Raw genomic sequence first — 16,445 nt, 5'->3', positions numbered from 1 at the left:
GGTGTAGCAAATAATGAAATCAGACCAATTATGAATATAGGCCTGGAAAAAGGACTGATTTTATTTTTTTCTTGCTTTGATTTTTTCTCATCTTAATTGCAAGTAAAGGAATAAACCTCAACTACCAGTTTGCTGAGTTTAGCAGCATTGAAGATGGTAGTGAAGGATCAGTTATTCTTGGCTTCCTTGTTTAAAACAAAACAACACAAAACAAACAAAAACACTTTGGTGAAGCACAGTGGCTCATGCGTGTAATCCCAATATTTTGGGAGGCTGAGTTGGTAGGTTCACTTGAGGTCAGGAGTTTGAAACCAGCCTGGCCAACATGGTGAGACCCCCGTCTCTACGAAAAATACAAAAATTAGCCAGGTATGGTGGTGCATATCTGTAATCCCAGCTACTGAGGAGGCTGAGGCAGGAGAATCACTTGTACCCAGGAGGTGGAGGTTGCAGTTAATTGAGATCATACCACTGCACTCCAGCCTGGACAACAGAGCAAGACTCTGTCTCAAAAGAACAAAAAACAGCTGGGCATGGTGGCTCACGCCTGTAATCCCAGCACTTTAGGAGGCCGAGGCGGGCGGATCATGAGGTCAGGAGATTGAGACCATCCTGGCTAACACGGTGAAACCCCACCTCTACTAAAAATACAAAAAATTAGTCAGGCGTCGTGGCAGGTGCCTGTAGTCCTGGCTACTTGGGAGGCTGAGGCAGAAGAATGGCGAGGACCCGGGAGGCGGGGCTTGCAGTGAGCCGAGATCGTGCCACTGCACTTCTGCCTGGGAGACAGACTTTGTCTAAAAAAAACAAAACAAAACAAAACAAAAAACAACCTTTCTAAGAGTTGTAGACTACTCCTGCGGGCTGTTGGCTTTCTCCAGTTTTTCTTTAAGTTTGAGGTTGTCTGCTTGAACATTAAATTGAATCTCTTCTGATGTTTTGTTTTCAGTTGTAGCTCCAGTAGAAAAAACAATATCCAGTGAAAAAGCATCCAGCACTCCATCATCGGAGACTCAGGAGGAGTTTGTGGATGACTTTCGAGTTGGGGAGCGAGTTTGGGTGAATGGAAATAAGCCTGGATTTATCCAGTTTCTTGGAGAAACTCAGTTTGCACCAGGCCAGTGGGCTGGAATTGTTTTAGATGAACCCATAGGCAAGAACGATGGTTCGGTGGCAGGAGTTCGCTATTTCCAGTGTGAGCCTTTAAAGGGCATATTTACCCGACCTTCAAAGTTAACAAGGAAGGTGCAAGCAGAAGATGAAGCTAATGGCCTGCAGATGACGCCTGCCTCCCGAGCTACTTCACCGCTGTCCACTTCTACAGCTAGCATGGTGTCTTCCTCTCCAGCCACCCCCTCAAACATTCCCCAGAAACCATCACAGCCAGCAGCAAAGGAACCTTCAGCTACGCCTCCGATCAGCAACCTTACAAAAACTGCCAGCGAATCTATCTCCAACCTTTCAGAGGCTGGCTCAATCAAGAAAGGAGAAAGAGAGCTCAAAATTGGAGACAGAGTATTGGTGAGTAGAGAAACATTCTGAGGTCATTTTGTTGAACTGAGATGTAAACACCAGGGAGTGGTTGAAATACACATTGGGGCTGGGCACGGTGGCTCACGCCTGTAATCCCAGCACTTTGGGAGGCTAAGGCGGATGGATCACAAGGTCCGGAGTTCAAGACCAGCCTGGCCAAGATGGTGAAACCCCGTCTCTACTAAAAATACAAAAAAATTAGCTGGGACTGGTGGCGGGCGCCTGTAATCCCAGCTACTCAGGAGGCTGAGGCAGAGAATTGCTTGAACCCGGGAGGCGGAGGTTGCAGTGAGCCAAGATTGTGCCACTACACTCCAGCCTGGGCGAAAGAGTGAGACTCTGTCTCAAAAAAAAAAAAGTCAGAAATACACACATAGGATACTCCTTGGCTCAGTGTCTGTTCTGGAGGGATGACCCCTCCTTTATAGAGAAATTAATCAGTTCAGTTTATGGGTAACTATGCAACAAATTAGAAACTGGCGTGTAGTTTGTGTCTAGAAAGAGCATAGATTTGCAGTGATCTATTCTATTACTCTAACTTTTTTTTTTTTTTTTTTTTTTTTTTGAGACGGAGTCTGGCTCTGTCTCCCAGGCTGGAGTGCAGTGGCCGGGTCTCAGCTCACTGCAAGCTCCGCCTCCCGGGTTTACGCCATTCTCCTGCCTCAGCCTCCCGAGTAGCTGGGACTACAGGCGCCCATCACCATGCCCGGCTAGTTTTTTGTATTTTTAGTAGAGACGGGGTTTCACCGTGTTAGCCAGGATGGTCTCGATCTCCTGACCTCGTGATCCGCCCGTCTCAGCCTCCCAAAGTGCTGGGATTACAGGCTTGAGCCACCGCGCCCGGCCTGCAGTGATCTATTCTAGTTGTATCTAGCAGTTTAGCTAAAAGAATATTGAGTTTATAATTTGTAAATATTTACTTTTGTTATTAAAAATTTTCTTGGCTAGGCGCGGTGGCTCACGCCTGTAATCCCAGCACTTTGGGAGGCCGAGGTGGGCAGATCATGAGGTTAGGCGATCAAGACCATCCTGGCTAACGCGGTGAAACCCCGTCTCTACTAAAAATACAAAAAATTAGCTGGGCATGGTGGCAGGCGCCTGTAGTCCCAGCTACTCGGGAGGCTGAGGCAGGAGAATGGCCTGAACCCAGGAGGCGGAGCTTGCAGTGAGCCAAGATTGTGCCACTGCACTCCAGCCTGGGAGACAGAGCAAGACTCTGTCTCAAAAAAAAACAAAGATTTGTTTTCTTAATACTACATGGCTGCCTGTTGGGGACTCGAACTCCAGTCTCTGCATGACAGGCAGAAACACTCACCACTTTACTAACAAGGAACTTGTAAATATTAAGGTAATAGTGGCCAGGTACGGTGGCTCATGCCTGTAATCCCAGCATTTTGGGAGGTCAAGGTGGGAGGATCACTTGAACCTGGGCAACAAAGTAAGACCCCATCTCTGTAAAAAATAAAATAATTGGCCGGGCGGGGTGACTCACTCCTGTAATCCCAGTACTTTGGGAGGCTGAGCGGGTGGATCACTTGAGGTCAGGAGTTCAAGACCAGCCTGGCCAACATGGCAACACCCCGTCTCTACTAAAAATACAAAAATTAGCCAGGCATGGTGGCAGGCACCTGTAATCCAAGCTACTCGGGAGGCTTAGGCAGGAGAATGACTTAAACCCAGGAGGTGGAAGTTGCAGTGAGCCAAGATCGCATCACTACACTCCAGGCTGGGCAACAAAGCAAGACTCCATATAAAATAAAAATAAGCCAAACATGGTATCACATGCCTATAGTCCCAGCTACTCAGGAGGCTGAGCCTGGGAGATGGAAGCTGCAGGGAACTATGATTACATAATGGCACTCCGGCAAGACCCTGTTTCACAACAACAACAAAAAAGTAACTTTATTGACAAAATAAGCTCAGAAGTGAACTTAGGTGTGTTTATAAAAATCGGATTTTTTTCCCCTTCTGATTTTTAATTTTTGGTTTAGTGAAATTATGTGGGTGTCTGTAAGATTCTGCTACCTTAAATGGCTTGGAAAACTCAAGGCATCAGAGGATGTTACTTAAGAATTTCTCGGCCAAGGCCAGGTGCAGTGGCTCATGCCTATAATACCAGCAGTTTTAGAGGCTGAGGCAGGTGTGGCACCTAGGGTCAGGAGTTCAAGACTAGCCTGGTCAACATGGTGAAACCCCGTTTCTACTAAAAATACAAAAACTAGTTGAGCGCAGTGGCACACACCTGTAATCCTAGCTACTTGGGAAGCTGAGGCAGGAGAATTGCTTGAACCCAGGAGGAGGAGGTTGCAGTGAGCTGAGATTGCGCCACTGCACTCTAGCCTGGGCAACAGAGTGAGACTGTCTCAAAGAGGGGGGAAAAAAAAAACGAAGAAGAATTTCCAGGCCTTTCAAATGATGAGGTTTAGATTTAGGAAGAGGAAAGAAATGTGCAGTAGCTACTGTTTGATTAATAAGCGGAAACGCAAGGTATAAGGTCTACGTGCTCTACATTCTAGAACCTCTGAATTTAGTGATTTTTTTTTTTTTTAAAGAAGAGCAGAGTAGCATAGTGCTAAGAAGACAAGCTGAGTCCCTGCTTTGCCTTTGGGACCTCAGTGAGTGAGATATTTAACAACTTAGTTTCCTAACCTCTATAAGCAAGGCTGAAGTGCTGCATTTAGACTATATTTGATATTTCTAGGATGTGATGTCAGGTTCTTGGACAGTTTGACTGACGCCCAGCTGTTCTGTTTCAACATGGTTGTCTCCATGCCTTGGACTGTGCGTTCTGTGCTGAATTTTTAGCTCATGACCATACATGAGGAGGTGACTTGTCAGCTTTTTATATTTGAACTGACAAGCTTTATCTTTCTACGAGCTACTCCCCAGGGCCCTTACACTAAGAATCTTAGGGTAGAATTTTCTTCTTCTCAACACTTCTTTTTTTTTTTTTTAATTACTTTTTATTTTTGGAGACAGAGTCTCGCTCTGTCCTCCAGGCTGGAGTGCAGTGGCATGTTCTCAGCTCACTGCAAGCTCCACCTCCTGGGTTCATGCCATTCTCCTGCCTCAGCCTCCTGAGTAGCTGGGACTACAGGCATGTGCCACCATCCCCAGCTAATTTTTATATATTTTTTTGAGACGGAGTCTCACTCTGTCCCCCAGGCTGGACTGCAGTGGCGCGTTCTCAGCTCCACCTCCTGGGTTCATGCCATTCTCCTGCCTCAGCCTCCTAAGTAGCTGGGACTACAGGTGCCTGCCACCACCCCTGGCTAATGTTTTTTTTCTTTTTTTGAGATGGAGTCTCACTCTGTCCCCTAGGCTGGAGTGCATGGTGCAATCTTGGCTCACTGCAACCTCCGCTTCCTGGGTTCAAGCAATTCTCCTGCCTCAGCCTCCTGAGTAGCTGGGATTACAGACGCCCACCACCACGCCTAGCTAATTTTTTTTTTTTTTTTTTTAAGACGGAGTCTGGCTCTGTCGCCCAGGCTGGAGTGCGGTGGCCGGATCTCAGCGCACTGCAAGCTCCGTCTCTCAGGTTTACACCATTCTCCTGCCTCCGCCTCCCAAGTAGCTGGGACTACAGGTGCCCGCCTTGTCGCCCGGCTAGTTTTTTGTATTCTTTAGTAGAGACGGGGTTTCACCGTACTAGCCAGGGTGGTCTCAATCTCCTGACCTCGTGATCCGCCCGTCTCAGCCTCCCAAAGTGCTAGGATTACAGGCTTGAGCCACCGCGCCCGGCCTAGCTAATTTTTGTATTTTTAGTAGAGACGGGGTTTCACCGTGTTGGTCAGGCTGATCTTGAACCCCTGGCCTCGTGATCCACTTGCCTCGGCCTCCCAAAGCGCTGGGATTACAGGCGTGAGCCACTGCCTGGCCGCTAATTTTTTTTTTTTTTTTGTATTTTTAGTAGAGACGGGGTTTCACCATGTTAGCCAGGATGGTCTCGATCTTCTGACGTAGTGATCTGCCTGCCTTGGCCTCCCAAAGTGCTGGGATTAGAGGTGTGAGCCACTGCTCCCGGCTGCTAATTTTTGTGTGTGTGTGTTTTTAGTAGAGATGGGGTTTCACCCATGTTAGCCAGGATGGTCGTGATCTTCTGACCTCGTGATCTGCCTGCCTTGGCCTCCCAAAGTGCTAGGATTACAGGCGTGAGCCACCATGTCCGGCCTAATTTTTTTATTTTTAATAGAGACGGGGTTTCACCATATTGGCCAGGCTGGTCTCGAGCTCCTGACCTTGTGATGTGCCCTCCTTGGCCTCCCAAACTGCTGGGATTACAGGCACGAGCTCAAGACTTCTTATACAGGTCTTTGATACTGTGAAAGGGGAAAAATATCTTCCTGAGAATTAAAAAAAAATTTACCAGATTTGTTTTGCTTGTGTTTGAACCTTAAATAACTATAATTTATCCAGTATGTGCTTTTTGGTGTCTGTCTTCATTTGCTGAACACTGTTTTTGTGAGGGTTGTCTAATTTGTAGAATTAAAAGGCACACATAGTGTAGTCTTACATATAGACCAATTTTAATAATATGCTTTTGTAGACTGTAGACTGTAGATTTGGGGCATTTGTATGGAAGGAAATACAGGTCTTAATTTAAAACAATAAGCTGCTGTTTGGTATTATACTATTTTGATGTACTATACCTAATTTAATCATATACATTTAGATTGCACCCATTTTTCCCCTAGAAATGAAATTCGAGTCAAGGAGTATAAATAATTTAAAATTGTTAATAGATATTGCCAAATTGCAATCAAAAAAGCCTTTATTTTTGTTTCCACAAACAGTATACAAATATGTCCTTCCTGGTAAGTTTTTCTTTTAGTCTTACTGGTGCTTTTTTTCACCTTGTTAAGGTAGTTAAAGCTCTTTTTTTAAATTCATTTATCATATTAACTTTTTTTTTTTTTTTTTTTTTTTGAGTCAGAGTCTCACTCTGTCCCCCCAGGCTGGAGTGCAGTGGTGCAATCTTGGCTCAGTGCAACCTCTGCCTCCTGGGTTCAAGAGATTCTCGTGCCTCAGCCTCCGGAGTGGCTGGGACTACAAACGTGCGCCACCACGCCCAGCTAATTCTTTGTATTTTTAGTAGAGATGGGGTTTTGCCATGTTGCCCAGGCTAGTCGTGAACTCCTGAGTTCAGGCAGTCCACCCGCCTCTGCCTCCCAGAGTGCTGGGATTATAGGCGTGAGCCACTGCGCCTGGCCCTTGTTAACTTTTTTAATTAAATTTTTTTTGTTACCGTAGATTATTGGGGAACCGGTGGTGTTTGCTAACATGAGTAAGTTCTTTAGTGGCGATTTGTGAGATTTTGGTGCACCCATCACCCGAGCAGTATATGCTGCATCTAATAATTTGATTTCTTCTATTTTTCTCCGTCCTCTTACCGGTGACTTAGAACCTCAAACCTCTGAGCCTGGTTGTGACCTTGCATTTACACTGAGTGTGTCTTCATTGCCGACTTGAGGAATTCTTGGGCTCTTTTTGGGTGGGGGTTTGTGCTCTGGGGAAGTTGTTCTTTACCTGAAATCCATTTGTCTTGACTGCTGATGGAGTAGTTGGTGGCAGGATTTGCCACCAACTACTTTTGTATTGTCCACAATTGGAAAGACTCCAGATAGTCACATTTAGTTAAAAGCCCTTTTGGCTGAATCTTGAGATCTCTTCCAACACTATGGATTTTACTTGGCTTAATTCCTTTGCGATGAGGTTTGCTGCAGATTTGAGTATTTTTTTTCTCTGATTTTAGTTTTTTTTTTTTTTATTTTTAAATCAAGATGGAATCTTGCTCTTTTGCCCAGCTGAAGTGCAGTGGCATGATCTCAGTTTACTGTAGCCTCTGCCCCATAAGTTCAAGCAATTCTTCTGCCTCAGCTTCCCAAGTAGCATAGCTGGGATTACAGGCACCCACCACCACACCCGGCTAATTTTTTTTTTTTTGTAAGACCAGGTTTTACTCTTGTCGCCCGGGCTGGAGTATAATGGCGCAATCTCACTGCAACCTCCGCCTCCCGGATTCAAGCGATTCTCCTGTCTCAGCCTCCTGAGTAGCTGGAATTACCTGAATGTGCCACCATGCCTGGCTAATTTTGGATTTTTAATAGAGACAGGGTTTTTCCATGTTGGTCAGGCTGGTCTTGAACTCCTGACCTCAGGTGATCAGCCCTCCTTGGCCTCCCAAAGTGTTGGGATTACAGGTGTGAGCCACCACGCCTGGCCTGTAATTTTTTTTCGTAGAGACAGGATTTCACCATGTTGGCCAGTCTGGCCTCGAACTCTCAACCTCAAATGATCCCACACCTTGGCCTCCCAAAGTGTTGGGTTTACAGGCATGAGCCACTGCGCCCGGCCAAGTTTTTTTTTTTCATTTTTCAGTTTCCCAGAAGTTCTAAACTTCACCCAGTATAACCTTTTAGGATCGTCCAGGAGGGAAATACAGAGCGCCTCATGCTGCTGCAGAGAAGCTGCGTTCAGCAGCGTTTTCCTGTTTGCTCACAGCAGACTCAGTGGGGTCACGTTTTAGCGGGTCATTGTTGTCAGTGTTCTTCCTGCTCCTTGCTTTCAGTTGTGAGAAGGTTCCCCAGTTTTCCTTTTGAGGCTTGGAAACACAGGAGACCGTCCACCTGCCTGTCCGATCCCACGCCTCTGGTCTCGCTGTGCATCGTCCTCACCTGTGTCCTGTGGCCCTAACTGCTTCGGGTCAGACCATCATCATCTTTACCTGGACTTGTGGGGCACCGTCCATGCCTTTTGCCTCGTCTCTCCTCACTTCTATTCTTTGCACAATTACAGAGAGGTTCAATTAAAATGTCAATTTGGTGATGCTGTTCCCTTGCCTGAAATCTTTTTAGTAGCGCCCAGTCTGCCTGCAACGTTGGCTTTGTTTTTTTTTTTTTTTTTTTTGTGTGAGACGGAGTCTCACTCTGTGGCCCACGCTGGAGTGCAGTGGCCGGATCTCAGCTCACTGCAAGCTCCGCCTCCCGGGTTTACGCCATTCTCCTGCCTCAGCCTCCCGAGTAGCTGGGACTACAGGCGCCCGCCACCTCGCCCGGCTAGTTTTTTGTATTTTTTAGTAGAGACGGGGTTTCACTGTGTTAGCCAGGATGGTCTTGATCTCCTGACCTCGTGATCCGCCCGTCTCGGCCTCCCAAAGTGCTGGGATTACAGGCTTGAGCCACCGCGCCCGGCTGCAACGTTGGCTTTGATTTTCGCAATGTCTGGAGCGTTTTCTGTGGTGCTCAGTAATTGGGCAGTGGTTTCTTTTTGTAAACCTGAGCCAATATCTTAACCCCAAAGGTGCCAAATTTGGTATCTGTATAGCCTTGAGAACTTTGTGTAGGCTGTTGGGGCTTGGGAGTTTGGAGCTTTTCTGTGCTGAGGAGCCCATGCCGCTGCTTTGGGCCTTGGGGAGAGGGAGGTTTGACCACACAGGCCTGAGTCCTGAGCACCAGTGTTGTCTTATTACTGGATCCCAGCTCCTAACTTAACAACTTGATTGTCCCTGTGAATTCTCTAAGCATAATCACAAAAATATCTTGAGCCTCAGACACTTGGTAATGTATGATCTTTTGTAGATTTAAAAAGCAAACTTTGCTAGTATTTTGGTCAAGTGGGTGCCATATACAAGACTGCTTCTGGTGAGTAAATATTCTGTATTTTATCTCCCCTCATGGTTAGAAGAGGTGATTTTTTTTTTTTTTTTTTTTTTTTTTTTTGAGACAGAGTCTTGCTCTGTTGCCCAGGCTGGAATGCAGTGGCATGATCTCGGCTCACTGCAACCTCCGCCTCCCAGGTTCAAACAATTCTCCTGTCCCAGCCTCCCACGTAGCTGGGACTACAGGCATGCACTACCCTTTCCAGTGTCTCGATATTCTTGGGGTCTGGATCCTGTGGAAACTCAGATGTCTTTCAGAAGCGGAGATTAAGTAGTTCTGAGACATAAAGTGCAAGTCAAGTATCACTTCTTCATCTTTTAGCCAAAGTGTCTATTCATAATTACGCGTCTTTTGTTTACCTGTTTGTTCTAGGGAGAGTTAGACTTACGAGAGGGTATCTGTTATATGTCATTTGCTCTTGTCACATTTATTTTTAAGGGGATTTATTTAATGTCACCTCTTAGAGATTGGGAGACTCAAAATGATGTCATAAAAGGAACAAAGTAACTGGGACTGTTTATTTAGTCTAGAGAAAATATGATGGCTTTATAAAGGCTGTGTTTAACATTCTGCAGTTCATTCAGAAAATATCCTGAGCGTCTGCTATGCACCAGAAGTTGTTCCAGGTGTTGTAGATGTGGCACCAACCAAGACCAACACATCGTGATCTAATGTGGCTCCTCATGGCATTAAAAAAAATCGAAACTCCTTCCTTGGACCTGCAGTGCCCCTTGTTCTCTAGACCTGCCCACCCTCTCGACCTCTTATCCTTCTTACCCCGTTTTCTCACTCTGCTATGGCTACACTGGCCCCTTTGCTGTTTCTTTTCTTTCTTTCTTTCTTTCTTTTTTTTTTTGAGATGGGTTTTGCTCTGTTGCGCAGGCTGGAGTGCAGCGGCGCCATTTCGGCTTGTTGCACTCTCTGCCTACAGGGCTCAAGCAATTCTCGTGCCTCAGCCTCCTGAGTAGCTAGGACTACAGGTGTGAGCCACCACAGCTGGCTGAGTTTTGTATTTTTAGTAGAGACAGGGTTTCACCATGTTGCCCAGTCTGGTCTCAAATTCCTGTCCTCAAATGATCTGTCTGCCTTGGCCTCCCAAAGTGCTGGAATGACAGGCATGAGCCACCGTGCCCGGCCCCCTTTGCTGCTTCTGAATTCCCAGACTCATTCCCACTTCAGAATTTGTTGTTTCTTCTGCTTGGGATGTTTTGTCCCCGGTGCCTCGTGGTCACTCAAGTTGTGGCTCGAATGTTACCTCCTCAGGCATCCCTTCCTTGGCCACCCCAACTAAAGACACCTTCTATGGCAGCATCACACTACCCTGTTTTATTTTTTTCATAGCATTCTTCACCAGTTGAAATTGGCTTTCATTTTTTCACTTGTTTATTGTCCATTTCTCCCTGACCAGAATTTAACCTCCATGAAAGCACAGAAACTTTCTGTCTCATTCACTGTCACACCCACAACACTTAGGACAGTGCCTGGCGCATAGTAGGAGCTCATTAAATAGTGTGGAGAGAATCAGAGGGTTTTGAATACAGTCGTAACTTTATACCCATGAAGGGAAGAGTAAAGTATGACACGCAGAGGTCAACTTAGGGCCAGTGAAGATTTTACCCTTCTCTGTAGGGGAGTTGCTGGAAGGTCGCCTGGCCCTCCACTGGAGAGAATTATATTACTTGAGGTAATCAAAAGTGGCCAGACGTGGTGGCTCACGTCTGTGATCCTAGCATTTTGGGAGGTCAAGGTGGGTGCAATCAGTTGAGGTCAGAAGTTTGAGACCAGCCTGGCCAACATGGTGAAACCCCGTCTCCACTAAAAATACAAAAATATTAGACGGCCGTGGTGGCGGGCGCCTGTAATCCCAGCTGCTCGGGAGGCTGAGGCAGGAAACTCTCTGGAACCTGGGAGGCGGAGGTTGCAGTGAGCTGAGATCATGCTACGTGACTCCAGCCTGGATGACAAAGCGAAACTCCGTCTCAAAAAAAAAAAAAAAAGTACCAGTGCTTTGGCTCTTTCATGTCACAGGCAATTAAGTTTTAAGTGAGGCCTACATTTGTATTTGGCAAATACCAGCTAACCATGTTGATTTATTTTATTTTATTTTTTTAAATTGAAATGCAGTGGTGTGATCTTGGGTCTCTGCGACCTCTACCTCCGGGGTCGAAGTGATGTTCCCGCCTCAGCCTCCTGAGTTGCTGGGATTGCAGGCGCCCGCCACCACGCCTGACTAATTTTTGTGTTTTTAGTAGAGAGAGAGTTTCTCCATGTTAGCCAGGCTGGTCTCAAACTCCTGACCTCAAGTGATCTGCCCGCCTCAGCCTCCCAAAGTGCTGGGATTACAGGTGTGAGTCACTGCGCCCGACCCCCATGTTTACTTTTTAAAATAAGCCGTTTATCTTGGAATATGGCAGATAAGAAGCCACCTTACAAGACTGCTTACAAAATTCCTGTGAAACAACCCCTCACGTTTTATAGCTTTATGCGCTCAGGCACTGTGAGATTAAATGGCTTGCGGAGAGCTGGATAATGAAGAGATGAGAGAGCCCAGAGAGGATTGTTTCTGTTTCCTGTTTGTAGACCCACCATTAACCCAGCAGGAATTTATCAGTGTTTTTATTTTTCACAGGAGCTTACAGGAAGGGTATTTGTTTCTGTTCCCACAGCATTTTGTAGAAACCTCTGGATGCACTTCACACTTTTTACAGGAATTTCTTGTCCGAATCTTCTTGTCTTGTCTCCCTCAGTGGCCAATGCTGTATTCTGTTTATCTTTGTTTTTCAAGGATCCAAACACTCAAGAAATACATATTGAATAAATGAATGATAACTTAAAAATCTGAGGTTTGCTAAAGCATAAAAATAGTAGCTGGGGTTTTTTTTTTGTTTCTAGTTTAAATTAATTCTGTCTTCAATAGTGACTTTTACCACAGTGTTAGGAGTTATATGCTAACATTCTGAGAGTAAAGAGAATGAATTATGCTTGTTTGTGTTTGCCATGGGAATCTTTTAGTTTCTTTGTTTGTTTGTTTTTGAGATAGGGTCTCACTGTCTTGTTCAGGCTGGAATGCAGTGTCATGATCATAGCTCACTTGCAGCCTGAGTAGCTGGGATCACAGGCTCATGCCACCATGCCTGGCTAATTTTTAAATTTTTGTAGAGATGGGGTCTCACTGTGTTGCCCAGGCCAGTCTCAAACTCCTGGCCTCAAATGATCCTCCTGCCTTGGCCTCCCAAAATGGTGGGATTACAGGCATGAGCCACTGCACCTGGCCTTGTTTTTTGTTTCAATATTAAAAATGTTTTTCTTTAATCACTTAGATACTTGTCTTAGAACATAGATTTCTTAGATATGATTTGACCATAGTGGCTTCTATTTATTGTCAGTGCATTACTTAATGCTTCTGTTTCCTATACGTGCATGTACTAGACTTTTCTGCATTGTCTGGAACACATGAGAAATAAAACCTAACTTTATAAAGTCCTGTTTAAATGATAAACATGTTTTTTGATTGTAGAATGATTAAGTAGAAAAACATTTGATGATTTTAGGACTTCATGTGACTTTCTGTCTCTATAGAATAATTACTGATTTTTTACAGGCAGAAGAAAAATACATTTTATGTTATATGAGTGAAGAGTTCCATGTTTGGTGGGAGAAAAAATATTAAAAACCTTTCTGTTCTAGGAACTAGTAATCATTCCTTTCAGACAAACTTTGTGACATGATTTTTTTTCAGGATACATGTATATTACCTGCATTTAGAGAAATAGTTGCTAATTTGTTATTTGCGATTACTTTTTACAAAGCTGATCTGAGTGAAGCTTGTGGTTTGCTTGGAGAATTACTGACTATAGCCTGTTAGATGTCTCTTGGAAAAACACTTGTCATGGCAGTAACTTCGACTCACCCCCAAAGAATTTAACACATTATCTGAAGAGGCTACATCATCTTTAACTAATGTGCTGTGTCGTGCTCACATGATGCTGGCTGGACTGCTGCTCTGAATGGTGTAGTGTGGGAGGAAGGAGAAAATTCAAGCCAACTTTCTTTATTTTCTTTTCACTCAACTGCAGTAAGGCCAATTTTATATAGGTGACGATTTGTGTATTGGTACTAACTAACGAGTATTAAAAGATCAAATTTGTCAAGTCTAGAACTAGTACCCCCCCCCCTTTTTTTTTTTGAGACAAAGTCTCATGGTGTCACCCAGGCTGGAGTACAGTGGCACAGTCTTGGCTCACTGCAACCTCCTCCTCCTAGGTTCAGGCAATTCTCATGCCTCAGCCACCTGAGTAGCTGGGATTATAGGCGTGTGCTACCACATCCAGCTAATTTTTGTATTTTTAGCAGAGACGGAGTTTCACCATGTTGGTCAGGCTGGTCTTGAACTCCTGGCCTCAAGTGATCCACCTGCTTTGGCCTCCCAAAGTGTTGGGATTACAGACCTGAGCCACTGTACCCAGCCTAGGAATGATAATTTTAATAGTTGTGAAGAAACAGAGAGCCTCGCTATGGAAAATAGCAAGAGTCAATTATTATTATTTTTTTGAAACAGTTTCTTGTTCTGTTGCCCAGGCTGTAGTGCAGTGGTGTGATCATGGCTCATTGCAGCCTTGGGGATGCCGATGATCCTCCCACCTCAGCCTCCCAAAGTGCTGGGATTATAGGCATGAACTTCCATACCAAGCCAATTATTTTTTGAAGTCCCTTTTTTTGAGACAGTCTTGCCCTGTCGCCCAGGCTGGAGTGCAGTGGTGTGATCTTGGCTCACTGCAACCTCCGCCCCTGGTTCAAGTTTTTCTTGTGCCTCAGCCTCCCAAGTAGCTGGGACTATAGGCGTGAGCCACCACACCCAGCTGATTTTTGTATTTTTAGTTGAGACGGGGTTTTACCATGTTGGCCAGGCTGCTCTCAAACTCCCGACTTCAAGTGATCCACCCACCTCGGCCTCCCAAAGTGCTGGGAGACGTGAGCCATCGTGCCTGGCCTATTTATTTTTTTATTTTTTTGAGGTGGAGCCTCACTCCGTCGCCCAGGCTGGAGTGCAGTGGTAGAATTGTGGCTCACTGCAGCCTCAAACCCTTGGGCTCAAGTAGTCCTCCCACCTCAGCGTCCTGAGTAGCTGGGACCACAGGCGCACACCACTGTGCCCGGCTGATTTTTTTTATTGTTTGTACAGACAGGGTCTTCCTTATGTTGTCCAGGCTGGTCTTGAACTCCTAGGCTCGAGCAATTCTTCTGCCTGGGCCTCCCAAAGTGCTGAGATTACAGGCATGAACCACTGTGCCCAGCCACAAGTTTGTTTTGAAGCAGGAGCATTTCTTTTAGAAAAATAAGGTCCAAGAGTCGTGGCTCACACCTGTAATCTCAACACTTTGGGAAGCTGAGGTAGGCAGATCACTTGAGCCCAGGAGTTCAAGAGCAGCCTGGGCAATATGGCGAAACCCTGTCTCCAAAAAAATACAAAAAATTAACCTGTTTGGTGGTGTGCACCTGTAGTTTCAGCTACCCAGGAGGCTGAGGTGGGGAGATCCCCTGAGCCCAGGAGGTCAAAGTTGCAGTGAGCCATGATCGTGCCACTGCACTGTAGCCTGGACGACAGAGTGAGACCCTGTCTCAAAAAAAAAAAAAAAAAAAAAAGATAAAGTGTTTTCTAAGACAAGGAATAATGAACTTGGTGAACAGCCTTAATATCTACATATTAGATTGGCTATCTCATTATTACAACATATTAGGCATCAAATCACTCTGGTAATATAAGTCAGCCAGGTAAGTTTCTTTGCCAGACTTCCTTTAAGAGAACTGTTAAGAGTCAAAGAGAAGCTAAAGCAAAGAAGTTGCTGGTGGAAATGGTGGAATGTAGTACCTAGTTACTAGTTGGAACCACAAATGATGAAGCTATAGAGTAACGTTCATCTCTTGATTTTAACCTTCTCTTCTTCCAGGTTGGTGGCACTAAGGCTGGTGTAGTCCGGTTTCTTGGCGAGACAGACTTTGCCAAGGGGGAATGGTGTGGTGTGGAGTTAGACGAGCCGCTTGGGAAGAACGATGGCGCTGTTGCTGGAACAAGGTTGGTTTGGCGTTGTGCAACATCTTGTGTCACTCTTGTACGTGACGATGCTCAAGCCAGTCTCACCAAGTGTGTATCATAACATGGAAAGGTGTGTTCGGAAGAGTGGCACTTTTATTTCCTGAGACCCATCTGCTGATTTGTTTTCCCCACACTAAAATTGGGGCTGTTCTTTTGACTGTCTCTGTAATAATACATGACTGAGTAGATTCTCAACAAGCATTCTGTTTATTTTTCAAAATAGAAAGCAAATACTATGTTATCTGTCTGACTTCTCTCCCTTTTTAATAGGAGTTGACTTCTGAAAGAGTACCTGGGCATCTGGGGTGTGGGTTGGGGTAGAAGGTAGCCACCTTTGTTAGGGAAAAGAACTGCAAAACGTGTCTTCATATTTGATGAGAATTCCATCCTGCGGCAGGAGAACAGACCAGCAAGTGGACCTCTTCCATTGTAAGGATAACCCTTTTTTTTTTTTTTTTTTTTTTTTGAGACAGGGCCTCCCTCTCTTGCCTGGGCTGGAGTACAGTGGCGCCATGTTGGCTCACTGCATGCAACCTCCGCCTCCTGGGTTCAAGCAATTCTCCTGCCTCAGCCTCCCAAGTAGCTGAGATTACAGGCATGCGCCACCATGCCTGGCTAAATTTTGTATTTTTAGTAGACATGGGGTGTTGTCCAGGCTGGTCTCAAGCTCCTGGGCACAGGTGATCCGCCTGCCTTGGTCTCCCAAAGTGCTGGTATTACAGGTGTGAGCCACTGCATCCGGCCTGGATAACCCCATTCTTGCCTCGCAGACACAGGATGGGAGTCTAGTAATGCACACAGATGCAGAAGGAATTTCCACTCTTTTCTTCAAAATGTTTTGAAGGCACAGGTGTTGTCTATGATGCATTATTAGTAGTATATAGTACACTAATGACTCACTTGATCATTAAAATGTGGTAGTTAACATTTTACTTTTAAAACATAGACAAATTGGTTACAAGCAAATTAATTATAGAGAAAAGGGCTTTATCTACCACATACAGTAATTTTGACTCATGGAGATAAAGATCTCTTGGAACTGCAATGATTACGAAGCCATCTTTTCTTAATATTAAAGCATTGTAATCCTTTAGAGTCATGACATTGCCTATGTCAATCCGAAAACAGATATTACTAGTTAATATTTCTCCATGTTTACT

General features: G+C 45.2%; 1 protein-coding gene across 2 annotated transcripts in view; it reads left to right on the top strand.

Moving 5' to 3' along the window:
• Window positions 1-16,445, top strand: part of CLIP1 (CAP-Gly domain containing linker protein 1) — a 152,810-nt gene that overhangs the window by 44,479 nt on the left and 91,886 nt on the right. For both annotated transcript variants that reach the window (XM_023205381.3, XM_023205388.3), the window contains exons 3-4: window positions 950-1,521; window positions 15,140-15,264. In XM_023205381.3, coding sequence (XP_023061149.2) covers window positions 950-1,521; window positions 15,140-15,264 — 697 coding nt within the window. The remainder of the gene's footprint in view (window positions 1-949; window positions 1,522-15,139; window positions 15,265-16,445) is intronic.

This window comes from Piliocolobus tephrosceles, chromosome 10 (genome assembly GCF_002776525.5).
Source record: "Piliocolobus tephrosceles isolate RC106 chromosome 10, ASM277652v3, whole genome shotgun sequence".
NCBI classification, from domain to species: Eukaryota; Metazoa; Chordata; class Mammalia; order Primates; family Cercopithecidae; genus Piliocolobus; species Piliocolobus tephrosceles.
Note: the sequence above shows the minus strand (reverse complement) of the source record. Positions and strands in the feature narration are given on the sequence as shown.